At 62.9% G+C, this 26652-nt stretch overlaps 5 protein-coding genes across 11 annotated transcripts in view; 2 read left to right on the top strand and 3 right to left on the bottom strand.

The window, feature by feature from the left end:
• Positions 1-1930, top strand: part of LOC110390904 (zinc finger protein 883-like) — a 6506-nt gene extending 4576 nt beyond the window's left edge. Inside the window, exons 4-5 of the mRNA XM_021382478.1 lie at positions 811-816; positions 1112-1930. Of these exons, the coding sequence (XP_021238153.1) occupies positions 811-816; positions 1112-1714 (609 nt within the window). The 3' untranslated portion in view covers positions 1715-1930. The remainder of the gene's footprint in view (positions 1-810; positions 817-1111) is intronic.
• Positions 1931-2093: 163 nt separating this feature from the next.
• On the bottom strand, positions 2094-4487 carry PFDN5 (prefoldin subunit 5). The gene is made up of 6 exons (XM_021382476.1): positions 4338-4487; positions 3584-3686; positions 3237-3268; positions 2939-3013; positions 2484-2589; positions 2094-2406 (listed from the first exon to the last, which is right to left on the bottom strand). Exons 1-6 carry the CDS (start codon positions 4407-4409, stop codon positions 2327-2329), a joined length of 468 nt encoding a protein of 155 aa, XP_021238151.1. The 5' UTR covers positions 4410-4487; the 3' UTR covers positions 2094-2326.
• Positions 4488-4628: 141 nt separating this feature from the next.
• On the bottom strand, positions 4629-18420 carry ESPL1 (extra spindle pole bodies like 1, separase). Of its 2 annotated transcripts, XM_021382445.1 has the most exons (31): positions 17602-18419; positions 16722-16809; positions 15587-16630; positions 15318-15422; positions 15081-15201; positions 14713-14849; positions 14359-14552; positions 13839-14081; positions 13468-13612; positions 13210-13354; positions 12890-13029; positions 12655-12789; positions 12449-12568; positions 12102-12273; positions 11797-11925; positions 11534-11690; positions 11215-11324; positions 9707-11028; positions 9245-9626; positions 8984-9133; positions 8399-8612; positions 8108-8292; positions 7890-8017; positions 7694-7816; positions 7029-7184; positions 6783-6953; positions 6600-6704; positions 6372-6484; positions 6212-6295; positions 5938-6102; positions 4631-5125 (listed from the first exon to the last, which is right to left on the bottom strand). In XM_021382445.1, the coding sequence occupies exons 2-31, from the start codon at positions 16800-16802 to the stop codon at positions 4924-4926; spliced, it is 6678 nt and encodes a 2225-aa protein (XP_021238120.1). In that variant the 5' UTR covers positions 16803-16809; positions 17602-18419; the 3' UTR covers positions 4631-4923. The 2 variants fall into 2 exon arrangements, with proteins under 2 accessions (XP_021238121.1, XP_021238120.1); XM_021382446.1 differs by lacking the exon at positions 6212-6295 and having other exon boundaries at positions 4629-5125; positions 17602-18420.
• A 190-nt stretch (positions 18421-18610) lies between these two features.
• On the bottom strand, positions 18611-22392 carry CSAD (cysteine sulfinic acid decarboxylase). Of its 3 annotated transcripts, none has more exons than XM_021382459.1 (15): positions 22141-22392; positions 21915-22063; positions 21697-21823; positions 21180-21270; positions 21001-21107; positions 20806-20921; positions 20650-20729; positions 20498-20552; positions 20277-20393; positions 20137-20201; positions 19973-20054; positions 19338-19537; positions 19211-19262; positions 18970-19059; positions 18611-18889 (listed from the first exon to the last, which is right to left on the bottom strand). In XM_021382459.1, exons 1-15 carry the CDS (start codon positions 22193-22195, stop codon positions 18716-18718), a joined length of 1560 nt encoding a protein of 519 aa, XP_021238134.1. In that variant the 5' UTR covers positions 22196-22392; the 3' UTR covers positions 18611-18715. The 3 variants fall into 3 exon arrangements, with proteins under 3 accessions (XP_021238134.1, XP_021238135.1, XP_021238136.1); XM_021382460.1 differs by having other exon boundaries at positions 18611-18796; XM_021382461.1 differs by lacking the exons at positions 21001-21107; positions 21180-21270; positions 21697-21823; positions 21915-22063; positions 22141-22392 and having other exon boundaries at positions 20667-20729; positions 20806-20878.
• Positions 22393-22638: 246 nt separating this feature from the next.
• On the top strand, positions 22639-26646 carry ZNF740 (zinc finger protein 740). Of its 4 annotated transcripts, none has more exons than XM_021382470.1 (7): positions 22639-23047; positions 23968-24157; positions 24579-24710; positions 24793-24879; positions 24965-25088; positions 25807-25925; positions 26000-26646. In XM_021382470.1, exons 1-7 carry the CDS (start codon positions 22800-22802, stop codon positions 26087-26089), a joined length of 990 nt encoding a protein of 329 aa, XP_021238145.1. In that variant the 5' UTR covers positions 22639-22799; the 3' UTR covers positions 26090-26646. The 4 variants fall into 4 exon arrangements, with proteins under 4 accessions (XP_021238145.1, XP_021238147.1, XP_021238149.1 ...); XM_021382474.1 differs by having other exon boundaries at positions 22885-23012; positions 23968-24318; XM_021382473.1 differs by having other exon boundaries at positions 22891-23012.
• The last annotated feature ends 6 nt before the right edge of the window (positions 26647-26652 follow it).

The following is a 26652-nucleotide window of genomic DNA, read 5'->3' as shown; positions in this document are numbered from 1 at the left end:
CCTACCCAGGGTCCTGTCCCCCCTCCTTCAGGATCAGTGCCCCCCCTAGATGTGGTTGGGTACATCAATGGAAGGGGAGGTTCAGGTACATCATTGCCGCCCCCCCCTTTGGTCCCCAGGCTGTCACCACCTGGGTCCCCCCCCACATCCCCAGGTCTGTGCCGCTGTCCCCTTAGAGCCACTGACATCCTCAGAGCAGAGGTGAGGAGGGGGACACAAAGGGGTGGGGGGGGCACAAGGGGACATGGGGGGCACAAAGGGACCGTAGTGTTGTACAGGGGGACGGGAAGGTGGTGGCACACGGGGATCTGCAGCACAAAGGGATATGGGGCATCACTAAGGGATTTTGGGGGGCACAAAGGGATTTGGGAAGGCATAAAGGGAAATGGGGGGGGACAGGAGGGGGACTTTTGGGTGGCACAAAGGGATTTTGGGAACGTGGGGGGGGGTTAGATGGAGCAGTGGGATTTGAGGTGGCATGATGGGACCTGTGCTGGTACAGAGGGAGGGGTGGGGGGGGTCTTGTGCTCAGCTGAGGTCTGGGTGCCCCCCCAGACCCACCCAGCTGCCCCCATGGAGCAGGATGAGCCCTGCGTGGTGGAACTCCACGACCCGGAGGAGGCGGGCATGGTGCGGAGGGTCTGCATCGGTGAGGAGGGGGTATGGGGGATGCTTGGGTGGGAGGCAAACAGCCCTAAGGTCGGGGTGGGGGTGGGGGGAGGTGGGGGTGGGGGCAGAGATCCAATGGGAGGGGCAAACAGCCCCAAAGACAGGGTGAGAGAGTCTTGATGGGGGGGCTAACAGCCCCAGGGGGAGGTCGGAGCGTGCCAAGGAAGGACAAACAGCCTCGGGGGCGTCCCAGTCCCCTCCCCAACTCCCTCCCCAGCCTCTCTCCCTCTGCCCCACAGTTGACGACGGCATTGTGAGCGACTGCAAGGAGGAGGTGCTGCCACAGGAAATCATCCAGAGCGTCATCCCCCCCCTCCCCCTGACCCCCAAGGGCAAGAGGCGGGGGGCAGTGGGGGGCCGTGGCGCTGGGGGCTCAGCCGCGGGGGGCTACAGTGAGGAGGAGCAGGAGGGAGGCGGGGGGCGGCTGCGGGGGGGCCGCCAGCGCCCCTTTATCTGCAACGAGTGCGGGAAGAGCTTCAGCCACTGGTCCAAGCTGCTGCGGCACCAGCGGACTCACACCGGGGAGCGGCCGAGCACGTGCGGGGAGTGCGGCAAGAGCTTCAGCCAGAACTCGCACCTGGTGCAGCACCGCCGGACGCACACCGGGGAGAAGCCGTACCGCTGCGGGGACTGCGGGAAGAGCTTCAGCTGGAGCTCCAACCTCATCCAGCACCAGCGCATCCACACCGGGGAGAAGCCCTACACCTGCGGGCAGTGCGGGAAGAGCTTCACGCAGAGCAAAAACCTCATCAAGCACCAGCGCACCCACTCAGGGGCCCGGCCCCACCGCTGCGGGCAGTGCGGCCGCGGCTTCGCGCAGAGCACCAACCTGCTGAAGCACCAGCGGGTGCACGCCGCCTGCAGCCAGCCGCCCGCCTGCCCCGAGTGCGGGCTGAGCTGCTGCGACGGGGCCGAGCTGGAGCTGCACCGGGCGCAGGCGCACGGCCACGAGCCCTACATCTGCGTGGAGTGCGGGGACAGCTTCGCCAAAAGCGCCACGCTCAAACGCCACAAGCGCGTCCACAAACCGGTCTTCATGCACTGAGCTGGGGGGCACGTCCCGCCTGGGGACGGACTGGCTCAGGATACAAACCCCAGACCACGAGCCTGTGGTGAACGTGTAGGGTTGGACCCTACAGGTGTATATAGTGTGGGGTGGGGGGCGTGTAGGGTAGAAGTGCCGCGCCGGCAGGAAGGCGAGGGGCCAGGATGTGGGGCACGGTGGGATGGCTGTAGAATAAAGCACTTCTGTCTGGGGGAACGTGGGTGAGTTGTGTTGGGGCTGGGGGGCCCAGCTGTGTCCTCACCCCATGGCACAGGGGAGGGGGAGTGGCTGGGAGTGATTCCCTGGATCATGTTGCCCCCTATCAGGGCACTTTTTGGAGGAGCAGGACCCCAAGACCCATAGTTTGAGAAGCAGCAGGTAGGGCAGCGGGCCATTCCCACATCTTGTTTATTCTGTGTGCTGGCACTCTGCTTTACAACAAGGGGAAGGTTTGGCTCGTGTTTTGCATCACGGTGCCACACGGCTTCGGCTCAGAGTGACTGAGTGAGGAGCGTGGGGACAGCACAGAGACAGAATGCTCTGCGTCCCTGCAGTGCTCTGCGGTCCACTCCCTGGCATGATGCAGAGGAAGGCAGGTGCTGAGGCTGAAGGTTACGCCTTGGTGGTGGCCCCCTGCGCTGCCCCTAGAGCCGTCAGCTGCTGGATCTTCTGGCTCATCATCTCCACCACAGCTGTGGGAAGAGGCACCGGGGTGGTGAGGGGCTGCCGACAGCCCCGAGTGCGGAGCCACAGCGGTGCTGGCCCTTACCCTGCTTCATGGCGTGCTTCTCCTGCAGCGCAGGCTGGATCTTCTCCATCTGCTTGGTCAGGAAGTCGATCTTCCGCTTGAAAAACTCTCGGGCATCGTCTGCAGTCTGAGCGGATAAAGGGCAAAAGCGGCGCTGAGTCCCTGCAGGCTTCCCCGCCAGAGGCAGCCCTGTTTGTCACCCACTGCCGACAGGAGGCTGTTCTGGGACCAGCCCACAGCGCCTGCACACCGCAGCAAGGCCCCCGGGTGCAAAAAGGCAGTACGCACCCGCTGGGAGCTGTGTTCCCCTCCTGGGGCTCAAAACTCGCACCCTGCATGCACCATCAGGAAGCAGCAGCAGTGGGAGCAGCAGCAGCTTGCCCGTGCCCCACGGCACAAACAGGCGGAGCGGTTCCAAAGGGAACGTGCTGCATTTGCCAAGCCGCCCCGCGGCAATCCGGGCGCACACCCCTCACCTTTTCCACATAGTAGCCAGTTCCAACGTCAATCAGCACACGCTCGACATCTGAGAGCTTCCCAGGGACGTACATCTGGCAGGGGCGGTCAGGGAAAGTGGGGAGCCGGGATGGTTACACAGCTCCAAGAGCTCACTGGAGCTCAACGGAGCCAGGGCAGAGCCAAGGTGCCAGTAATGCCACGCCATACTGCTGGTGTGGGTCTGTGACGGATCAAAGGCACCACGGGCTGGAATTGCTGACCCTAAAGGCCCTAGAGATGTTAACAATGTGGGGCTGTGGGGACCACAAAGGATACAGAGCTGGTGAGTGGCACCAGCAGGTCCTTCCCTGCAGAAGAGCAAGCAGAAATGCATGAGCGCTGGGGTGAGGGGAGCCCTCAGGGCCAAAACAGAACCCAAAATGTTTGGGGAGGGTGTTACAGTGGTGTTACAGTCACATCTGCCCACCCAGATGTGCATCGCACCTGGCCAACCCCCAGGGAAAGGGAACCAGAGCCCCGAAGAATCAAGAGGGGCAGGAAGCAGAGCTGTCAGTCACTCGCCCAAAGCAGGGGTTGGCACACCTCAGCCCCGGGTAATTTTGGGCAGCAAACCCAGGAAGGAGGGAAGCAGCGCCCTGCGGCCTCTCGGCGGTCCCACTTGCCTTCGTTGCTTTTGTTGAGCACGTTGAGGCAGTCCTTGGCTTCCACATACTTGGTCTGCACCACCTTGAGCTGGGTGATGGAGGACGAGAGGAATTCCACCTCCTGGGGAGAGAGCACGGCCCCACCACGGGGGTATGGGTAGGGGGAACCCAGGACTAAGTGGACCCTGGTGGGGGGGATTGCAGCATGCAGGAAGGAATGGGGAATAGCCCCAGATCTTACGTTGGAAGAGCAGGGGGTGAGCCCTGCAGCTCCTGAGGGACAGGCATAAGGTGTGGGAGGGAACAGCGGGAAGCAGCCTTATGAAGGCACTGAAGTGCAGGTGTCACTGAGCACCTGGCCGGCCCCGCCGTGACACCGCACTCTACACGCTGTCCCTGCCACCGAACAGCCTGGCCCCACACAAAGATCGCCATCCCTCTCTGAGATCCCACAGCCCAGCTTGCCCCACACCCCGCTCCTAAGCCCCACCCATCACTTCAAGGCCCAGCCTGCCCCCCACGTCCCTCTAAGGTCCCACACATCCCCCACAAGGCCCAAGGCCCAGTCCTTTCCCCCGTATGTCGCCCTACGCCCAGACAGGCCCTATACATCTCCCCAGGCCCCACATATTCCCCTCAGACCGTACACACCCTCTCTGGCTCTCACAAATGCTTCCCCCTAATTCTTCCCGGCCTAGCATGGCGCCACACCCCCCCCCTACGCCCCACACACCACCCCAGGCCCAGCCAGCCACCCCCCATGGCCGCCCACCTGGTCGAGCTGGCTCTTGAGCACCTCCAGCTGCGGCAACGACAGCTCCGCCACATTCACGGCCTGCGCCATCTTGGGCCGCCGCGCCGCTCTGGCCCCGCGCCGCCACTCTCGTTGCGCCAACGCACAGCGCCCCTGGCGGCCGGAGGGCGGCACCACCACCACCGCGCAGCCCCAGCGCTCCCCCCATGGTTCCCCCCCCGCCCCCAAAAGCTTCAGGGACCCCCAAAGGCCGCAGAACCTTCCCATACAAAAGGGGCGACAGGACAGAAACCCCATTATTTCTCACTGATGTTGCCCCAGTGGTGGGAAAAAGGGGCCCTCAGCTGCACCCGAAAAGGAGGGGGCATGCGCGCAGCAGCCCCCAGGAAGTGGGGGAGAAGAATGGGGGACACAAGAGAGGAGAAAGGGGGTGCGGGGGTCGAGTCAACCCTGCCCCAAGCAAGCGTAGGAAGGCAGCATTCAATAGGAACAGCTTTATTATCTCTGAGCATAAAAACACAGGAATTAAAATAAATTAGAACGAGACAAACGCAGCCCTGGGACTGTACGTGCAATGGGGGTCCCGGTGCCCACCCCCTCCGTGTCACTGCAGGGCCACAGGGAGGCCATAGGCCACAGGGGCAGCCCCGATGAGGTGCTGGAGGCGGGGGGCACGCCGGGCCTCGGCCACATAGCGGAGGAGGGGGGCCCCGGGGCGAGCCCCCAGCCAGGCCCGCAGCAAGGCCTCTGCATAGCGGTCGATGTCGCGGTCGGTGACATCCCACAGGTTGCCCAAGACGAGGGGGCTGGGGGAAGCACAGGGTTAGGAGGGCAGGTGGGAGCCCGGCCCCACCCTGACCCCAAAATGGGGAGAAAATGAGGTGAAAACATCTTGTTGTCTCAACACAGCATGGTGACCTCTTAGTGCTTACTGGTACAGGTAATGTGGAGCAGAGTTGGACCAGAGTGTTATGGCCAATTACAAACCACCCCTCAGACTCCCCCACAACTCAAAACTGGGAGAAAGTGAGATGAAAACACTCATGGGTTGAGCTAACAACAGGATCTCCTGCCACCATCGTGGACAAACGGCGTAACTGGGGAAGACGGAGTTAAAAATCACCCTTGCTGGGGCTGCTCATAACCCAAAATGGGGAGAAACCAGGATGAAAACACTTGGGGGTTGAGATAATGATGAGGAGATCTCTTAGCACTATAATGAGCAAAGCAATGAGGAATTGGGGAAGGCTAAGTTATCACTGATGGGCCCATTCCTCCTCAATCTCTCTGTGACCCGAATGGGAAGGAAATGAGGAAAAAACACTCCCGGGTCAAGATAACAGCAAAGAGAAAATGCTTATAGGTAAAGAAAACAAGATCTCTTACCGCTTACTGCCTTGGGCAAATCAGAGCAGAATTGGGGAAGACTGAGTTATTGCCAATTAAAAAAGCACCTCTCCTTCATCTACCCATGACCCAAAATGAGGAGAGAATAGGCTGGAAACACTCGTGGGCTGAGTTAATGAGAAGGAGATCTCTCACGGCTTACCATCACAGGAAAAACTAAGCGGAATTGGGGAAGACGGAGTTGTTGCTGATGAAACACCCCGCTACTCACCAGCCAGCCATGATGTACTTGAGCACGATGCCAGTGCCCTCCAGATTGCCACGCACGGCGAGCGCGGCGCTGCTGCAGCCGAAGAGCAGGGTGACGGCGCGGCACTGCAGCTGGGCGATGGCCTGTCCGTCCAGCAGGCGTGCACCCGCTCCATGTCCTGCGTAGCTGTGAGGGAACAGGACGGGGGGGGGGGAGGGGGAGAGGTGGAATGACACCCACCCCACACCTAACCCAACCCCAACCCAACCCTCTGGCACCCAACCCCAACCCTCACATGTAGAGATCATGCTCCAGCAGCGCTGCTTGCATCTGCTCCTGGCTGGGGACAGCTCCTGTCACCCCTCTCCAGCCTGGTTCACTGTGAGACGAGAGGTGAGAAAGGTGGGAGTGTGGACATCCCCCTCCCCCTTCCCCTGCACCCTGGTTCCTCTCACCTCTCGAACCAGCTGCGGAATCGCTCCTCAGTGCCCAAGAGGTTGTTCTGAGGGTTGAGGATGTAGAAGGTCCTGCTGGGGTCAATGCCACGGCACAGCACGGAGTTTGTCTGCTGCTCCAGGGAACGAGAGAGGAGGGACAAAAAGGAGGGAGAAAGAGAAGACAGCCTCAGCCCAGCCCTGGGGGTACTGAGCCCCACACGGAAGTGGGTACCCCCACTCTCTCACCCTCTGTGCCAGGGCGTAGCTGAGGAGGAAGCGCAGGGATGGGAGCCGGGTGACAGGCAGGTCCCTCAGGCACGCCATGCTCTCCCAGGGCAGCTTCTGCAGGTGCTGCAGGAGGAGGAGGAAGGTGAGAGCAACGCAGCAAGCAGCGGAGCCACGCGAGCAGCAGCAGCACTGGGATCTTACTTTATCCAGCAGCAGGACGACAGAGCCATGAGGCTCCTGGCTGCTGTTCTTGCGCTTCTCCAGGGCCTCCTGCAAGAGGAGCTGGGCTCTGCCAGGCTGAGCTGGGCACAGCCCCGCAGCCAGGGCTCGCACATCAGCAGGGCTGAGGAGGGCAGCGGCGTTCAGCACGACCTGCAGCAAGGGACAGGTGTGAGGGGGATGGAAGCCGATCTCCCATCCCAACCCCGAATCCCGTGAGCTCCTCACCTTGAGCAGGGTCGGATCCTTGCCCCACCAGCCACACTGCTGCAGCTGGGCACATAAGCAGGCAGCTTCCTCAGCCAACAGCGGATCCTGGGCTGCAGGGAGCAGCGCTGCCTTCCAGCAGCCCAGTACCTGCATCTCCAGCGTCTCAATGAGGTTCTGCAGGAGAACACAGGGAGTCATGGGCAGTCCGAGCCCCCCAGGGGTGTGGGCATGGGGTGCATTTTGCATTTTGATGCTCAGGGGGCTGCAGCACCCTTCCTACGAAGAAATGCTGAAGGAGGTGGGCTTGACCAGCCTGGAGAGGAGAAGGCTCCAAGGAGACCTCACTGCAACCTTTCAGTATTTAATGGGAGATTATAAACAGGAGAACAACTTTTGTCACAAGCAGATAGTCATAGAACAAGGGGGAATCTCTTTAAACTAAAAGAAGGGAGATTTAGGTTGGACATGAGGATGAAATTCTGTACCCAGAGGGCGGTGAGGCCCCAGCACTGCAGCCCAGGGAAGTGTGGGTGCCCTATCCCTGGTGGTACTCGGGACCATGGATGGGGCCCTGGGCAACCTCATCTGGTGGGTGGCAACCAGCCTACTGCAGGGGTTGGGGCTGGATGGGCATTCAAATCTCTTCCAACCCAGCTATGCTGTAATTTTATGATTCTGCCTGCCTTCATCCTCTGGTCCAGCTCAAAGCGGCACAGCCACCAGTCCCGCTTGTCAGTGTGGTTGCTGGCTTCCTTCTGCTCCTTCTGGATGGAGTCAAAGTCTCTCAGCACGGAGCTCAGTGGGGTCTGGAAGAGGACAGGAGCTGTGATCTCACCCCTGGGCTCATCCCCGCTGCTCCACACCCAGCCCTTCCCTCACCTCGGTGTGCGCAGTTGGGATGCGGACAGTGATGGGAGTGCTGCCCCTCTCCAACCGCGTCAGCAGCAGCGTGTCCCCCACGGAGGCGGGATGGATGTTCACCAGGGTCAACACACACGCGGTCACCCCTGAAAAAGTCACCCATAGACCTCCAGGTCAGCCCTGAGGGTTTCAGGCACCCGGCAGCACCCTCTGGGACTGTTTGGATCAATCCTCACCAGCCGGGATCTGCTGCAGCTGCTCACTGAAGCTGGTGCACTCCTGGGGCCCCAGACCTGTGGGGCTGAAGCTGAAGAGGTCCTGGAGCCTGGTGAGGTGGTGGCGGTGAGAAGCAGCATCCTTGTCCTGCAGGGACAGCCCTTGGAGCTGCTCTGCCACATCTGCCACTGACTTCTTCTCCTTACTGCAAAGGAGAATCAGGGAAGAACATCACCCCCAAACCACCTCTGTTTGCTGAGCCCCTTCCCAGCAATGCTCTGGGGATGATGGCAGGGAGCTGTGGGACATACTGAAGCTTCCTGTGGATGATGCTGAGCAGCTGATGGCGCGTGGTGACCGAGATGGACTCGGCCAGCAGGCAGGCAGTGGTGATGGGGTCCTGGTCACCTGTGGCCAGAGCCAGGAGCTGGCAGAGCTGGCTGTACAGCGTGCCGGGCGGGCAGTGGCTGATGCAGCTGAAGGCAGATCTCAGGAGCCCGCAGACTCTGTCCAGCGAGGAGGTGTCTGGAAGGGACAGAGCAGCAAATTCGGGATCAGGCAGTGAGCCTTGTGATGACCCTGGCATTCCCTGTGCTGTTTTCATAGAATCACTTCCGGTGGAAAAGAACTCTGAAGTCATTAAGTCTGACTGTTAACCCAACTTTGACAAGCCCACCACTGCACCACATCCCTAAGTACCCCCAGCTACACATCTTCTTAAAAACCCGCAGGGATGGAGACTCAACTACTTCCCCGGGCAGCTTGTTCCAATCCTTCCCCCTTCCTCTCCCCTTTTTCCTCCCAAATCGCATTTTTGCCAGCACACCATCCACCTCACAGCTTGCCCACAGCTCCCTGCTCCCAAAACCCGACCCCGCAGCCCCACGTTTGCTCACCATCCACAGTTGGCAGCGCGTTGTGCAGGGCACTGAGGCAGAGGGGTTCTGTTCTGCCCAGCCCCTGCTGCACCAGGACCTCGCTGCTGGCCTCCTGCCGCAGCACCTCGAGCTCCACATCCGTGCCCTCCTGCCTGCATCGGATCCTGCCTGCAGGATAAAACAGAGCTGCTTGGTCCCCTTGCTGGGGTCAGCAGGGACAACATGCGCATTGGGGTGCACGAAGGCTCCCAGCAATCCCATTCCCTTTCCCCAGCTCACCCTCAGCTCCGTCCTCAGAGGCTCGGAGTAGCTCCAAGCTGACATTGAGCTGCTCCTCCACCTTTTCCTCCTCTTCGATGGCTCTCAGCAGCTCCCGTTCCTCATCCCCTTTCCAGCTCGGAGCCCTGCGTGCCGTCCGCTCCTTCTTCTCTGTGCCCCCAACCCTGCGTCCCCGCTGGGGCCGGGTGCGGCTCCCACAGCCTCTGCCCACGGAGGAGGAGCTCAGCTGGGAGCCCCCCATCTCCACGGACTGGGGGAGCAGAGCTCTCCGTGAGCAGGATGCTGACTGCGGTGTCTTGCAGCTGGGATCGGGCGCTTTGCTGGCAACAGGGCTCAGCACTGATTTGAGACCCTCAATGTCGCTGTCATCGCTGAACGTCACCTGCAGCAGGGGGACAGGGAGGTGGCAGGGCTGCAGCACCTGGCGCCTGGGGCTACCTGGCCTCCTCCTGTCCCACTTACCGGCAGGCGGGACCTGATTTTCCCACGGGCTTTGGGTGCTTTCAGGAGCTGTGACTTGCTGAGTGGTGGCGAGGCCTCGCTGAACACGGTGAAGGGAGCCCTGGGGCGTAGGAGCATTGCAGCCCCCCGGGTGCACGTCCTGGCTGGAGGACAGGACTTCTGGCGCGGGGTGCAGGGCACTGCTGCCGGCCGGATCACAATGGGGGGCACCTCGCTGTCCGAGTCACCCAAAGCAAAGACATCGTTGGTATCTGCGTGCTTCGCTTTCTGGTTCTTCTTCCCTCTGGGTTTACGTGCAGGGGATGACACAGAGCCCCGTGCACGTGCTTTGCTGTGGGGACAGGTGTCCATGTGCAGGGTGCAGGACGTTGTCACAGTCCGACTAACAGCAGCGGGCAGCTCTGTGTCCAAATTGCTCACAAGAAGGGTGTCCTTGGTATCCGCCACCGAGGGGGGCTTTGCTCTCTGGGTCTTCTTGGCTCTGGGCTTGAGCACAGGGGATGCTGCAGCTGCCGCTTTGTTTTTAAGCCTCTTTAGTTGAGCTCTGTCCATCCCAGGCGCAGCCACAGCTGCTTTGGGTTCAGTGGGACTCGGCGGGGCTGGCTGCCAAGCCCAAGAAGAGGCAAAGACAGTGTCCACAGAGCCTCCGTGCTTGGTGGCCAAGCGGCAAACAGCAGCCGTGGCTTTGGCGAGCAGCAGGCTGGCCCTGGAGACCCCCAGGCTGGGCAGATGGGGACTGCAGGATGCCAGGAAGGATAGACCGACTTTCAGCTGCTCCTCCAGCTTCTCCTCGGGCCGGGGACCAGCCAGGCTGTGAAGGGCCAGCATGGTGTAGCCGGTGGCCACCAAATCATCCAGCAGCTTCAGTGCAGGTGTGTCGTGACCGTTGCCCAGCTTGTCCTGCAGCAGCACGGCAAAGCGAGGAGCCACGGTGCCGCAGCGCTGCAGGGTGGCGTGGATCAGCCCCAGCCCTTCAGCTGCGCTGCCGGCCGCCAGCTCACCCCGCGCACAGGAAAGCAGCCAGCGGAGGCAGATGGACGACAAGGTCAGGTCAGAGCAGAGGCAGCAGGGGCAGGCAGCAGGGTGGGCGAGGAAGGCAAGCCTCCTCTTCCTCTTGGGTTTCAGTTGCGGTGAGGAGCTGAGGTCATCTGCTTTCTCCAGGCCGCTCACCATAGCCACGAATTCCAGTGCAGGACCCTTCAGGAAGCCCTCGTCTTCCCCAGGAGGCTCAGAGCCCACATCCTGCTGCTTCCTTCCCTCTGGTTTGCCCTTCCTGGGCAAGATCTTCAGGGGACCTCGCTGCTTCTCATCAGCCTCAAACTCTGCAGGCAGAAGTGAGGGCGGTTTGGGAAGCTCCTCCAGCAGCCCCCTATTCGCCTAAGCCCCAAAAGCAGCCCCCTCTTCATTGCCCAAGCCCCAGAAGCAGCCATGAGCGAGCTCCTAGCATGGTTGGGGGTCATTTTGTTTCCTGTCCCCCTCCCTTCTTCCAGCCCAGAGCAGAGACTCACCTGTGCCCGACTCCAGGAGGAACAGAGCCTGCTGCAGGTCCCAGTGGCTCAGCTCCAGCTCGCTCTGCTGCAGCTCCAGCTGAGCCTTCAGCACCAGGAAGGAAACACACCTAGGGGAGGAAAAACAGCCCTCAGAGGCCCCTCAGAGCTCCATTCCCAGTGCTGTTCAGTTTGAACTGGCAAGCTGAACTCCCGGGATAATGTGCCCCAGGACAAACACTAGAGGAGCTGCTTGCTCCAGATCAAACCGAGGAGGGGCCAACCCCTCACCAAAGGACAACACCCAGGCCCAGGGACGTCCCCATCCACGGTCACTCACCATCGGATTGCCTGCAGTTTCACAGCCAGCTTGATGGCCTCCAAGCAGAAGGCTTTGGCTTTGCACATCACCTCCACCCTGCTGAGGAGGACCACCAGGCGCTCTGAGCAGCACAGCACGTCAGCCAGCACTTGCCACTTCTGCAGCACGTTGTCCCCTGACAGGAGGGACACGCTGGTGACAAAGCTGCTCACCCCAGTGAGGCAAAAGGAGCCCACGCATCCTTCCAGCTGTTCTGTAGCCCACGCCACCCATTCACTCACCACAATCCACGAACTGGACGTCTGCTGTCGACTTGTGGGAGCCCAGCATGCTGCTGCCCGTCAGGAGGAGGATGATGCTACGTAACAATTTGTGGGCTTCGCTCAGAGCTATCTCAGCCGTCTTCCACCCTGCATGAGAGCTGCCGTGGGCATGGGTACGTATTACCCGGCACAAAACCCAGCTATCCCTTCCCAGTCTCAAAAGAGGTTGGGGTTTGGGGGAACCTCTGAGCTCTGTGCTTGCACAGGGTTTTGCCTTCAGCCCGGTGCTCGCGGGGAGGGTTTCCAGCACCTCGGAGGCTCACCCTGCGCGAAGATGTGCTGCCTGAACTCTGGACAGAGGTGGGCGGGCGGCAGGCTCAGGTAGGTGGCAGTCAGCTGCAGGACTTGTGCTTGGAGCACGTACCAGACCTTGGCAGTTTTTTGCAGAGCTGGGTTCCGGAGCACCTCCAACAAGAGGGCAGTGCCATCTTTGATCTGTAGGAGGCAACAGAGGAAAAAAGTCACTATCTGTGGTCCAGGAAGCCTCCATGGCTAAGGTGGGCCCAGGTCAGCAGCAAGGTGTTGAGGACTGCCAGACAGAACTGCCAAGGTCTCCTCTTGCCCCCCGACACTGCAGCTGAAGCAAAAAAGGGCTTTCAGGAAGACTCACTTGGTGGCTGGCGCAGTACAGCTGGCTGCGGAGCACGAGGCAGGTCTGCTGCAGCAGCAGGTAGGAGTCGCTGTCCCTGTCAGCTCTCTGCAAGCACGACTCTGTCTCTTCCAGGAAGAGCTGGAAGCCAAGGGGTCAGCATGAGGGCTGGGCCTGCAGGACCAGCCGAGCTGCCTCCCTTTCTCCCCCCTCCCCATGGTGCTTGCCTTGGCATAGCTGGGGCACTCCAGCTGGAGGAGCAGTTTGGTGACCTGGCAGAGGGCTCCGGCTGTGCCCAAGTCGTCCCCAAGCGCGCTGCACAGGGCTCGCACCAGCAGGTAGCTCTCCATGGCTTGCAGAGGCTGGAGGCAGAAAAAGCCCACGGCATGATCAGGGACAATACTGGGGGGACAATGCTGTTGTGCTGCTGAACACGTCCCTCCACAGCCCCAGCAGCATTACCTTGTCCATCAGCCTGTAGAGAGCTGCTGCAACAAGAAGGGAGGCCACGGTCTGCTCCGGGCTGCGCACAGCTGGGACGCACTGAGATGCCAGCAGCTGCTTCCATAGGGCTAAGGCATCGTCCAGGCTCTTGGACTGAGCTGTGGGCACAGTATGGGGCTGAGCAGCTTTGCCATGACACCAAGCCACCACCAGCACCACTACTGTACACCACACCACCTCCCCTTCCTCGGGGCAGAACCTCACTCCCAGCCCAAATCCAGGCACCCCAGAGGAGCCTTTCTTACAGCATGAGCGACCCAAAAGCGCCACACTCTCACCCAACTCTGTCACCAGGTTGAAGGAGATGCCACTGTTCAGGAACGCGTCCTCCTGCATCCTGCTTTCGTAGTTGAGGTCATTGGGCTCAAAGTCTTCCAGGCTCTTCTGCCCCAGAGCTTTGACTCTCTGCTCCCTTGCTATGCCCTGCAGCAGGTGACAGGCAGCAATGTCGCACATTAAGGGGCACTGCAGACCCCCCCTCCCTCCCCCCCAAAACTTGGGGACACATTTGGGCAGCCGCGGGTGTCCCCACACACCTCCTCCAGCTTGGACTCCAGGGTGCAGATGTAGAGCCAGAGCAGAGCCTGCGCCTGGTCATCCAGGAGCTGCTCCCGGTTCTCAGCGTTCCTGGGCACCGAGTCCAACAGCCGCAAGGCTTCATGGACAGAGTCCAGCGCAGAGCTGCCGAAGAGAGGAGCTAAAACACGGCCTTCCTCCCCCAAAACACATCGTAAAAAGGAAAGACACCCGACACCCAAACCACCCCAAAAGCAGCAAGCACCAGAGCAACGCTACTCCAATCCCTCACTGCTCCAACGCCTTAAATCCCACCAAGGTCCCTCCGAAGCTCCCTAGGGGTGTTGCAGGGACACAGGACAGAGCCATCCTGTACACCCGTGGCACCCACCAGTCCGTCTGCTGGGCGTAGTTGTGGTAGCACAGGACCTGGGCCAGCTCCACCAAGCCGGCAGCGCGCTCGTGCAAGCGGCCGCTCTCCTCCGAGCAGATCTCCAGCAGGTCGCAGAGCACGTTGTAGCGTTCCTGCCCCGTGTCGGCACGGACGCCCTTGTAAGCCTTCAGCTCGGCGAAGAGCACAGCCACCAAGGTGTCCGTGTCCAGGTGGTGAGCAGACAGTTCTTCCTTCAGGGTTCTGGGGGAACAGGGGCTGTGTGGGGACTTGGTGCAGGGCTCCATGATATCGTTTTAACCACAGAATCACAGCATGGCTTGGGCTGGAGGGGACCTCAAAGCTGGACTCTGTCCCCTTCTTCCTTACAGCTCCGATTTAACACTGAAAGGTCGCTCTCATGTCTCTCCAGAGCCTCCTCCAGGCTGCACGGCCCCAGCTCCCTCAGCTTTAGGAGCACGGGAAGCACAGCACAGCGTGACCCCCCACGCACAGGGCAGCACGCCAGCCTCCTCCTCACCTCAGCCGCAAGTCCTCTGCTCCCTGCTTCATGCTGTCCGTTTTCACCCGGGCCCAGAGGCCAATGGGCTCTGCCAGCAGCTCCCTGATGCGGCCCCGCAGCGATACCAGCCACTGCACGCAGGATGCCAGTGCACTCTCAAGCCGGCCCAGCTTTCGGTAGCTTTCCACCTGCAGCCTGAAGCACCTGTGCAGCTGCAGGGAGAGCACAGAGGAGCAGCTTCAGCGCCCTGCCTGCCCGCCCAGCCCTGCAGCTGCTCCCCTTCCTGGGGGAAGCAGCTGAGCCCCATCCTCTCCTTTGCTTCTATAGCACCAGGTTGCAGCTCAAACCCTTTGGCATCCTGCAACTGCTCACCCTTTCAGGGGGTATCTCTGGAAATCTGAAGGCATCTATTGTCTTCAGCTTCCTGCAGAAGAGCTCAGAGATGGAACATGCTTCCTCATGGAGGTTCTGGTTGTAGAAGATGTATGCCAGCTTAAATGTGCATGATGCTGTTGAGGGGAAAAAATGAATACTGAAGATGTGTTGGAAAGGGACTATCCCAATTGCTCCTCTCCCAGCAACAGACCAGGCCCCTCAGCCGCGTGTGCTGGGAGGCAGAGGGACCCTCCTCCCTTGGTGCTCCCCGGTACACAAACAGGGGAAGATGCTGAGCTGTGTGTGACCACATTTGCCCCAACCCGTTGTCAAGGAAGCAGGCTCCGTGCCGTGAGGACACTGACCCGTGATGTCGAGGTACTTGGCTTGCTCGCCCTGGGGAAGTCCCTCCAGAGCCTCCAGCATCAGTGTCACGGTGTCCTGGCAGCCCAACGTCAGCCGCTCCTGCCCTGGCCACCCAGCCACCTGCGAGGGATGCAGTCAGAGCCCATGGAGAGCCCCTCAGCAACCATGGGCTGCCCCGGGGCAGCTCCAGCTGCTCCTGTGAGCCCATTAGACGCTGTCCCCATCATCACCGGTACCTGGGAGGAACGGAAGGTGTCACAGGCCATGCTGGTGAAGAGCTGGAGGCTGTGGTACAGCAGCTGCTTCAGCACAAGCCACTGCTTCACGCCGTCAGGAGGAACCTGAGGGACGAAGGATAAAGTCAACTGTGTGGCCACAACAGCAGCGGGACTGGTGGGGGACAGGGACACTGCCGACAGGAGCAGACTGCAAGGGTTACAATGCCTCCAGCTGCACCCAGAGCTTCTAATTAACAGGAGAGCCCTCGTTACCCCCAAAGCCTTACCAGGCCCAGCAGCAGGGTGAGGACGCGGCAGTGCCCCTCCACAAAGGCGCAGAGCTGCAGCACGTCCTCCTGAGGCAGCGGTCGCTGCTGGCTGCTCCTGGCGCGCTCGCTGAGGGACGCGGTGACAAACTGGCAGCCCTCGGCCAGCGCTCTGAGGAAGCGCCCCGAGGCCTTTGCCGCGCTGCCCAACGCCGCCGCTGCCCGCGCCAGGGCCGGCCCCACCGAGCCCGTGCCCGTGGCCAGCGCCCAGCTCAGCTCCACGCCAGCCTCCAGCAGAGCCAGGGCCTCACTGAACGATGCCTCGGAGCCGCCCATGGAGCTGCCCAAGAAGCATCGTGCGTCCCTCACCGCCGCCTCCGCCTCCTCGTAGCAGCCGCCCTTGCAGAGCTGCCGGCACTGCTCCAACGCCAGCTCGAAGAAGCAAAGGGCCTGGGGCAGGGCGGGCGGCCGCGCCGCGTCCTTGCGCAGGGAGGCCAGGAGGCAGCCCCCCAGCTCCCGGCCAAAGCAAGCCGAGGATGGAGCCTGGTGGACTTTGGAGAGAGCGGCGGCCGCGGCCTGCCGAGCGGTCTGCGAGGTGAAGAAAGGCGGCTCCAGGGGCAGCACGGCCCCCTCCTCGTCCTCCAGCAGCAGCAGGAAGCGCAGGGCCTGCAGGCGGTCCCCCAGCGTCCCCGCCGCGCTCCACAGCGTGCAGAAGCTGCTGTGGGCAACAGCGCTGAAGTCGGCACAGGGCACATGGCTGCGCCGGTGAGCACAGAGCTGAGCGTGGAGGAGCTCTGCCGCCCGCCTGCAGGCATCACGATGGCTGCGTGCGGCCGCGTTCTTCAGCAGGTGGTAGAGGATCTTCTCCAGGTAGAGAGGGGTGGGCGGGGGGGTGGCGGCAGTGACGTAGCCCCTGCAGGCAGCCTCAGCCAGCGCCAGCAAGCTGGTGGCATGTGCCAGGCAGCAGCTCGGCTCCCCCAGGCGCTGCACGCAGGCCCGCAGGATTCGGTCACACACAGTGCTCTGTACGCTGCCCAGCACCGCTGCGCCACAGGACAGGCTTTGCTGTATGGGGGGGGGGGGGTTGGAAAAAGAGCATTGGTATCCAGTTGGGGATCACTCAGCCAAGAGGTGGCACCCCCCACCCTCAGCTCACCGACAGCTCTGCGAGCAGCTCCTCTGTCCCCTCTGGGCTGGCGGTGCGGGACACAAAGTCAGCTCCTTTGAGGCGCTTCATGGCAGCGCTGGGGGGGGGGGGGGCAGAGGTGTGGTGAGGTGGGCTGGACGGGAGGCACAGGTGCCGCGCTGCTTGCAACGCCCCAAACTGAGCTCCCATTTCCCCCACAACTCAGCCCCCACTGGTGCTTGAGGGCAGCTCCTCACTCTCCCAGTGCTCAGGGACTCCCTGAGCCCCATTCTCCCCTCTCCCCGAACCCCACTCTCCACCACCACCCCCCCACGCCCCTCAGAGCTCACAGTCTCTCCACTTCCCCCTATCCCAGTACTCTCAGCCCCTCCAGCCCCACTTCCCAAAGCCCCCAGCAACGCTCAGTGCTCCCCTCCAACACTCACAGCCCATCCCCTGCCCCCCCAAAGGGCCCCCAGGTATTATACCCCCACAAATCCATTCCTTAGGGTACGTACGCATCCCTCCCACCACGTCTCAATCCTCCCTGCAGGGTCTCCTCCCCCGGGTTTGCCCCCCCTCCCCCCAGTCCCAATCCTCAGCCTCCCCAGGGCCCCGTGCCCCTCAGCTCTCCCTTTCAAGGACTGCAGCCCCAACCCCAGCCCCACTCCTACACCATCCCGGGCCCTGAAGTCCCGAAGATTCCCACTACCTCTGCCATGACCCCTTAAATTTCCCGCACCGCCCCCCCACACACACCCGGGCCCTTCAACTCCTCCTCCTCAGCCCCCCAAGGCTTGCAGGGCCCCACTATCCCTTCACTCTCCATCACCAGGGCCTGCAGAGACACACACACCCCCCCCCCTCAGCTCTTCCCAAAGCCCCTCAGCCCCCCCACCCCCGGACTCACCCCGGCCCCACCGCTGCGGCCTCCAACTGCGCACAGTCCCCGCCACGCGCCCCATTCAAATCTCCTCCGCAGCCAATCAGCGCGCAGCGCGCAGCGCGGGGCACGCCGGGAGCTGTAGTTCTGCGCCCCGCTCCGTGTTGGGGAGGACGCGCGTGGGGAACTGGGCCCGGGAGAGGGGAAGCGGGCACGAAGCGGAACACGGGGCTCTGTGAACGCTTCTTTATGGCCCGGAAAAATCAAACAGTGGAGAACTGGAAAGAAAAATGCGCGAGAACACGTGGGCTAGCTCTCCCCACGCCCGGGCGCTCAGCGCTGCGCCCCAGGGAACGGAGCGGAGCGGGCGCCGTGGGCAGCGCTGCGCCTCTGTCCCTCCCCCGCGCTGCAGTGTCCTTGGTGTGCAGCGAGCAGAGCTCAGCAGCAACACCTGCGAGTTATCAGCGCTGTTCCCACCCCAAACCACAGCACAGCAGCTATGGGAAGAAAACCAGCAGCACCACAGCCCAAACCGGGAGCCGGGGAGGCAGGGAAGGGGGGTTGTTATCGCAGCATTTGTCCTCCTGAGCAAACGCTCTGCGGTGCCTGAGAGGCAGATTCGTCCCCTGCTGCGCCGGGCACAGGGACCTTTGGGGACACTGTGACACTGACATGAGGGGGCCCAAAGTGCCATTGGGATCCCATAGGGACCCAAGGGGGCTGTGATACCATCCCTAAAATGGCCCCAAACCGCCCCAGAATGGCCCCAAAGTGTCAACTATTGGTCAACCATTACACCAGTGACCTTCTTGGCCACCAGGGCACGCTGCTGGCTCGTGGTCAGTCAGCATCGGCCACCAGGACCCCGGGACCCCCGCAGGGCTCCTTTGCAGCAGCTCAGCCCCTGACCCGCACTGATGAGTGCTGTTCTTCTTCCCCAGGTGCAGGGCTGATTCCCCCGAGGATGGGGACGTACTGATGGGACATCACAACTTTTGGGGTTATTTTATACCAAAACCACTGCAGTAAAACCATATTTGTTTTACCCATTTCAGCGTTTATTGAACTGCAGTGTGCAGCATGTGGGAGTGTCCTTGGTCCCCGGTTTCCCCACAGCACTGGCGGGGGGACAGGGGGGGCCCTACAGGTCGCGTCCGAGCCGCTCAATCTCGTCCAGGAAGAAGTCGAGGTCGGCCCTGGTGACAGCGGGGCTGGTGACGATCTGCCGGAAGAAGTTGGGCCTTGTGCCGTGGGGCTGGTAGCCCACCATCATGGAGCCCTCCTTCATCATCCTCTCCTTGATGGCAGGGGCCACCTGTGGGAGGACAGGCGCCGGGGGTCTGCATGGGGACAGGAGCTGGGCGGAAGGGGGGGACCATGGGATTCCGCGCTCACCTTCCCCAAACGTGGCCCAAAATCAGAGCAGCCCTGGTGGCCCCGCAGGCTGGGGGGCACAAACCAGAAGCAGAGGTTGAGGAATTCAGGCTGTGGAGAAAGGAGAACGGGGAACGGCGTCGAGGGCTCTGTTCTGGGAATTGCTGTGCTCCACAAAGGGGCTCACAGGGTGACGCTCCCTGCTGCCATCCCCACAGGGCTCACCCCCACCCATGGGGCACTGCAGCGCAACGCAGCGTACCTCCAGCACCAGCTGGAAGCCATCCCGTCTCTTCACCTCTGCAGTCAAGTAGCTGGGGAAGGAGAGGAGCGTGAGCATTTGTTGATGGCACCTGGTGGTGGCACCTGGTGGTGGCTCCTGGGCTCACCGAGTGCAGGCGAAGGCCCTGTCCACGCGCTGCTCCAGCCCTTCGGTCCCCACCGCCTTCCAGAGCAGCCAGAGCTTGAGGCAGTCGACGCGGCGGCCACACTGCACCGTCTTGTCCCCGGTGTCATACGTCACATCGTAGAATTTGTCGGGCTGGAAGAGGTACGAGGCGCCCGTCCCATGGCAGCGCTGCAGCAGCCCCTGTGGGAGACGGGGATCAAAACATGGCTGTGAGGGTACCCAGTGGTCCCACTGGGGTCTCTGAGGAGTGCCAGGGTGTCCTGCTGGGGTCTAGAGGGGCTCTGATGAGTTCCTGTTGGGGTCCCGAGGGGGGCTCCAGGGCATAACAGGGGGGTGCCAAAAGGGCCCAGGGGGTCCCAAGGGGCTCCAAAAGGTTCCTGTTGGGGTCCCAAGGGGGTCCTGGTGGGGTTACAGGTGGTCCCAGGAAGTTAGAGTGGGTTCTGAGGGGTCTCAGGGCATCCCAAGAAGTTCCCAGGGGGTTCTGGAGGTTTCCAAGGGGGTTTCTGTAGGGTCTGAGGGACTAGAAAAGGTTCCAGGGGTTTCCCAGTGGGGTCCTGAGGAGTCCCAAGGGGTCAGAGGGGGTCCCAGTGGGATCCCACGGACTGTAGGACTCACAGAGTCATCGCGGAGCAGGAAGGCTGAGCACTGCAAACCCACCGTCAGCATCTTGTGGGGGTTCCAGGCCACCGAGTCAGCCCTACAGAGAAGGGGGTTGGGGGGCTCTGAGAGATGCGGCTCTGCATCCCCACAAAGTGCCTCCTGCGCCCATTTGGCGGTACCTCTCGATGCCGGCAAGGAGGTGCCGATGCTTCCTGGAAAGCAGCGCGCTCCCACCCCAGGCGGCCTGTGGGGCAGAGTGGGGTGGGCACAGAGAAGCGGGGCTGGGGGTGCACAGTGGGCTTCACCCCCGAGCACTCACGTCCACATGCAGCCAGAGGCCGTGGCGCTGGCACACGTCTGCCACCGGGCCCAGCGGGTCAAAGGCGCCCAGCACGGTGGTGCCGGAGGTGGCGCTGACGAAGAATGGCACAGCGCCCTGGGGATGGGACAGCATGTGGGGAAGGGGGACATGAGTCAGGGACAGAGTACAGCGCATGGGGACAGGGGGTCCCCTGGCAGCTGCCCCGGCCCCAGCCTCACCTCACTTTTTGCCCTCTCAATCTCCTTCTCCAGCTCCTCAGGGATCATCTTCCCCCTGAGGGACACAGTGGGGCCAGGGTCAGCAGCAGGGCCAGGATCAGGGGTCCCAGCGCAATCCCAGCGTTAACCCGGTGCGATCCCAGCACTCCCACCTCTCGTCTGCACGCACCAGGACAACGTTGTCAGTGCCGATGCCCAGGAAGGCGGCTCCTTTCTGGATGGAGTAGTGGCTCTGTGGGGGCAACAGGCAGGGGGCTCAGGAGGCTGCTGCTGCCCCCACCCCCATCTATCCCCATCGCCATGCCCACCTCCTCTGAGGTGAAGAGCACCAGGCGTGGCAGCGCCCAGCTGCCCTGCTGCCGGCTCTCGGGGAAGTGCTGGAAGCGGGCCACGTTCATGGCGTACATGTTGGAGATGGAGCCCCCTGCCCGGGCATGAGAACAGCAGTGCTGGCACTGAGGACATGCCCAGAGCTGGGGGTCCCAAAGCGGCCCCCCCCTTACCAGGGCAGAAGATGCCGTCACCACTGTTCCAGCCCACCAGCTCGCGCAGCTTGGCCAACACCACCTCTTCCATCAGCACAAACACCGGGGCAATCTCATAGGTGTACCTGGGGGCACAGTGGGGGGGAGTGAAGCCACCCCTCGGGGTGAGACCCCCACCCGTGCCCCCAGGCACGTACTGGCTGGTGTTGAGGGTCTCGGTAAGCAGGCGTCCCGCCAGTGCATGGTGGTCCAGGCCGGAGAAGAGCTGGTTGAAGAAGCGGGGGTGGCCTGGGGAGGGGGGGAGACAGGGGTGCCAGTTGGAGGGGGGGACGAGAGACACTGCGCCAGTGGGACACTGGTGATACAGTATCAACAGGGCCTTGGGGACACAGCTGCCAGAGAAAAAGATCACCTGGGAGGGGGACAGCCAGAGCTGTGTGGGTAGCGGGGATGAGTGGGGCTGCTAGGACCTATAGGGGTGGGAGGGACACAAATGGCACTGTTGGGACCCATCTGGGTTTCAGGGACATGAATGGGGCTGCTGGGACCTGCAGGGGCGGCAGGGACTCAAGTAGAGCTGTCGGGAGCTGTGTATGTGCCAGGGACACAAATGGAACTGTTGCGACCTATGGGTGCGGGGGGATGCGGTCAGGGCTTCTGGATCTGTGATCTCAGGATTGGGGGGGGGGGAGTGGAGTGGCTCCCGACGCTCACAGGTCTTTACGCTGTAGCGGATGACGTCCCGGCAGCGCTCCAACAGCCGGCCCGCCGGCTCCCCGTGGCTCCGCAGCTCCAGGTCCAGCAGCTCCCGCAGCTCGTGGGGCTCCTTCCACTCGCAGACCTGCGGGCAGCACCCGGCCCTCAGCCCCCACCCAAGGGCCCCCACCCGAGGGCCCCCACTCGAGGGCCCCCACTCTCCCCCACGCTCCCACCTTCTGGGCCACATCCGTGCCCTTCCTGACTGCCTCCTCCAGCAGCATCTGGAAGGCTGCACGCAGGAACTCCTCCCCGGCCGCCCTGTCCAGCGCGGGCTGCTCCAGATCTCCCCGCTCCGCCATCATGGCCCGGCCCTGCTCATCCCCTGTGCCCAGACGGTGTCACCTCTGCGTGTCCCTCTCCCTGGGGATGAAGCCCCCACCCGTCCCCTTCCCCTCTCACCCAAACCAATGCAGCGATCTCTCTGCCGGTTCCCAGCAGTGCCCTCTGTGCACATGGGGACAAAGTCCGCAGCGCAGCCGGCAGCGGGTGACAATGGGGCAGTGTCCGTGTCCCCAGGGAGGGGTCGGAGTGCTGCCAGGCCCTCCCAGCGCCCTCAGTATGTGTGTGTGGGCTGCGGCCCGCTCCATCCACGGCCCCCGCCGTCACCCCATGGCACAGAGGGGACAGCAGTGGCCCTGGGGCAGCGGGGGGGCTCTGGGGAAATCCCCCCCCCCCCATTTTTGTCCTCCACCCTAGGGCCAGCCGGCAGGGCATAGTCCTGTCCTCTCCCCACCCCCCCAAACAAAAGCAACAGCATCACGGGTACAGGAGAAACTTGTGGGGGGAACAAAGCCTGGGGTGGGTGCGGGGTCACAGAAAGACGGGAGATCATAGAAGAGTTAAAAGGGACACGGAGGGGGGACAAGAAGCCCCGGAGGACCCCACTAGGGGGCAACTGGGGAGGAAGGACTTCCCAGGGGACAGTAATGGAGGGAAGGATTCCTCCATCCCCCCTCCAGGAGCAATAGCGGGGGAAGGACCCCAGGGCCCGGACAGAACCGGGCCGCCCCGCTCCCACCCGCCCTCAGTTGCCCAGACAACTCCCGCCCGGCCTCAAAATGGCGGCTCCGCGCCCTGCCTCAAGGATCGGTGAGGCGCATGCGCGATACCGCTCCTCCCTCCGGGCTCCCCGCCGGAAGTGCTGGAGGAGGCGGAGGGGAGGGGTGGGCGCTTCCGGTTCCGGGTCAACGGCGGCGGCCGGAGCAGGGGGGCCGCGGCTGTTGGTGCAGTGCCGGGGCGGCGCGGAGCGGCACGGGGAGGGCCCGCGGCAGGTACAGACCCCGCGGAGCCCCACTCGGCCCCGGAGGTGGGGGCGGTCCCGGAGATACGGCTTCGGGGAGGGGCGGGGCGGGGGGGAACCGGGGGATTGGGGGGCGCCTCCGCTGGCCCCGCCCCCAACCACCGGGAGGCACCGGGATGGAGGTGGGGGGGAGGGGCACCGGCAGAGGGAGGGGCAGCGGCGGGCCCTCCCCACCCCCGCTCCCCGGTTGGGGGCTGCACCGCGCGCCCCTCCCCCACCGCCCGGGGTCATCCTCCGTCCCCCCCTCAATAACCGGGGTCACCCCTCCCCGTGTCATCCCCCACATTCTGACCCCATGGGCCATCTCCCCCCATGTGTTACACTTCTCCATCCAGTCACCCCATCCCCCAAGATGTGTCCCCATGTCACCCCCTCCCAGAAATGTCCCCATCTGTCATCTCCAGCCCCCCCAACTTGCTTCTGGGTCCTCCTCGTGCCACTCCACTACAAAATGTCCCCTTGTGTCCCCTCCCACCCAAGTACCTCTCCCAAGGTGTCCCCATGTGTTGCTTCCCTCTCGTGCCACCCCCTGCAAGCTGTCCCCACAGGTCCCCCCAGAAGTGTCTCCATATGTCAGCTTGCACCCCTAAGGCTCCCCGCAATGTCATCTCTCTCCACCAGTCACACCCATATAATCCTCCACGCCCCTCCCTTTGACACCTGTCACTCTAAGTCCCCTCCCCACTGTCACTACCACCTCCATGTGGCATTGTCCCGTCCCCAATCACCTCCACGCTGATGTCATCCCCTCGATACTCCCTATGACCCCACCACTGTGTACCACCCCAATACTCAACCCCTCCAGCCCTTGTCATCCCCAATATCACCCCCCACCCCATGCCACCCCCCTTTGCCTCTCACCTCCCACCGGGGGGTCCCTCTGCTCCCCCCCAGGATGAGGGCACAGCGCCGTTTCCTCCCCCCAGGCCAAGACCCGCAGCAGCGTCTCCCTCCCGGAGTCGGGGGGGGGGGACTGGGGATGTCCCCTCACTGAGGACCACGCCGTCCCCGTCCCCTCCCGCCCGCTGCCGCCGCCCCCCCCGCAGCCGGGGGGCGACCGAGGAGGACCGCAGCCACCAGGCACCCCGATCTCGCGTGATGTCGGCAAAGTGGAGGGTACTGGGCAAGGCCGGCCAAAAAAAAATGATTAACTGAAACCAAAGTTATATAAATCCCGGCTTTCTAACGGTAAAATCCTTCCCTGGGAGAGCGTTAAGGCCAAAGGATTGTTACAATCCCTTTGTCGAGGACAGACAGACAGACCCAAGATGGCTCAGGTAATGAGCCCCACTGCTCCCACCCATACCCCGAGACCACCGCAGCCCCTGGGGCCCCCAGCGTCCCCATATCCGCTCCCCCATCTCCACCGCCACCCACCCATTAGCAATTAGGTCCTCGGTTAATTAATCTCCACTTTGGGCATTGGGCGGGCTCGGGGTGCAGCGGGGCGGCTCCTGCAGCTCGCCGGCCTCGTGTGTTGTTCTGCTTTCTTTTCTGTCCCCCCCACCCCACTCCCTCGCCCCCCCTCCAAATCCAGGCGAGCCTGCTGGCGTGCGAGGGGCTCTCTGGCGTCTGCCTGGTGCCCACGGTGGCCAGCAAGAAGATGATGCCGAAGCAGAGCTCGAAGCAGGCGGAGGGCAGGGAGCGGGGCAACAGCCCCGATGTGCTGGTATGGCGTGCGGGGAGCGGGTTGGGTGGTGTGACCCCCAGGGGGGGCGGCTCACTGTGGGGTTTTGGTTTTGCGTGCTAAGGCACTGCGTCAGGATGGGGAGAAATCCCGCAGCCGAAAGGAGGAGGAGACAGCGGAGGCATCGCAGCCCAAAAAGTCCATTAAAAAGGCAGGTTGGGGCTGGGGGGGGCGGTGCGCCCTGGGCGAGAGGCTGTGGGTCAGGGGGGCTGACGGGGCCGCCCCCCGCCCTGCAGGTGGTGGTGATCAAGCAGAACTGCTCCTTCCAGCTGAGGATCCACAAGAACTTCATCTGCGAGCAGTGCTGCGGGGCGTTCCGCAGCAGCTACCACCTCAAGAGGCACATCCTCATCCACACTGGTAAGGGGCGCCCCCGGGTCGTCCCCGGCGGGGTGAGGGGCACCCCAAAATCATCTGCAGTGCGCAGGGGGCACCCCCACATCACGTAGTGCTCGGGGGCACCCCCAAGTCATCTGCAGCGGTGAGGGACACCCCGAAATCATCTGTAGCGGAGCAGGGAGCACCCAAAAATACCCCCAGTGGTGAGAGGCACCCAAAAATCCCCCATGGCGAGGGGGGTACCTAAAAACACATCCACATTGGGATAAAGGGCACCCAAAAAGACACCCACAGTGGTGAGGGGCACCCAGAAGTCACCCGCAGTGTGGTGAGGACACCCAAAAACAGCTGCAGTGCTGAGGGGAGCCTCGCAATCATTCATTGGGCTGAAACCACCGCGCTGCTCGGGGCGCCCAAAAACCCGCTCTCTCTGGGGGTGTTGGGTTCCCTGAATCCCCCCTCACCGGGAGGGGCCACCCAAAAAACCCCGACACGTCACATTGCTGCAGGCCTCCCAGGACCCAGCTCAGTGCTGTGTTAATTACGTCCCATGGTTCATTAGGGGGTGGAGGAGCCTGAGTGGGAGCAGCAGAACTCCCAGCAGGGGGAGATGTGGGGCAGGGGGCGGGGGACACGGGATGACATGGGACATGGGGCAGCAATGGGATGTGGGACATGGGGCGGGTGTGGGGCAGGGGCCACGGGACGCTCCCAGTGACGGTGTCCCCGCTGTGCCCAGGTGAGAAGCCCTTTGAGTGCGACGTGTGCGACATGCGCTTCATCCAGAAGTACCACCTGGAGCGCCACAAGCGCGTGCACAGCGGCGAGAAGCCCTACCAGTGTGAGCGCTGCATGCAGGTACGTGCGGGGACGCGGGGGGCACGGCGCACCCCCTGCCGCACCCCTCACCCCCCGTCCCCCGTCCCCCCCAGAGCTTCTCCCGCACAGACCGGCTGCTGCGACACAAGCGGATGTGCCAAGGCTGCCAGACCAAAGGCCCCGAAGCGCAGCTGCTGCTGTAGGGCCGAGTGCTGGGGGCGGCCGTGTCCCCCCCGGCCCCCCGCCCCGGACTTCCCGACCAGGTCCCGACACTGTACATAGGCTGAGGATGAGCTGGAACCCTTCTCCCGGGCAGCAGCGGCAGTGGGGGCGGCTCTGCACCCCCCCTGCCTCGAGACCCCCCCGCCCCATCCCAACGCCGCCATTGCCTCTCGGGGTTGGCTCCGAGCAGGGTGAGCACACCCCTAGAGCGGCCCCCAGCCTGCAGGAAGGACGTGGGGTGGGGTGGAGCCCCCCCAACCCCCCCATTTTGCAAGAAAAGAGAAGCAGAAGGCAGTGCCCTCCCCCCCCCCCCGGCTCTTGGGGCTGTGGCACTCTTCCTTCTTGTTGCGGTTGTTCTTTTTGCCCTTTTCTGCGTCTTTTCACCGCTGTCACCTCCGCCTTCTGAGGGGGGGGTGGGGAGCCCCAAACCCACCCCGACCCCCCTGGGTGGGGGCCCGAAGCCATCGCAGTGGGGCCAGGGAGAGTGGGGAAACCCTACAGCTGAGGACTTACAGGGTCCCCCCCTCTCTGAAGGGGGCCCCCA

This window comes from Numida meleagris, unplaced genomic scaffold, assembly GCF_002078875.1.
Source record: "Numida meleagris isolate 19003 breed g44 Domestic line unplaced genomic scaffold, NumMel1.0 unplaced_Scaffold244, whole genome shotgun sequence".
NCBI classification, from domain to species: Eukaryota; Metazoa; Chordata; class Aves; order Galliformes; family Numididae; genus Numida; species Numida meleagris.
The sequence above is the reverse complement of the archived record's forward strand: the minus strand, read 5'-3'. Positions and strand labels throughout refer to the sequence as shown.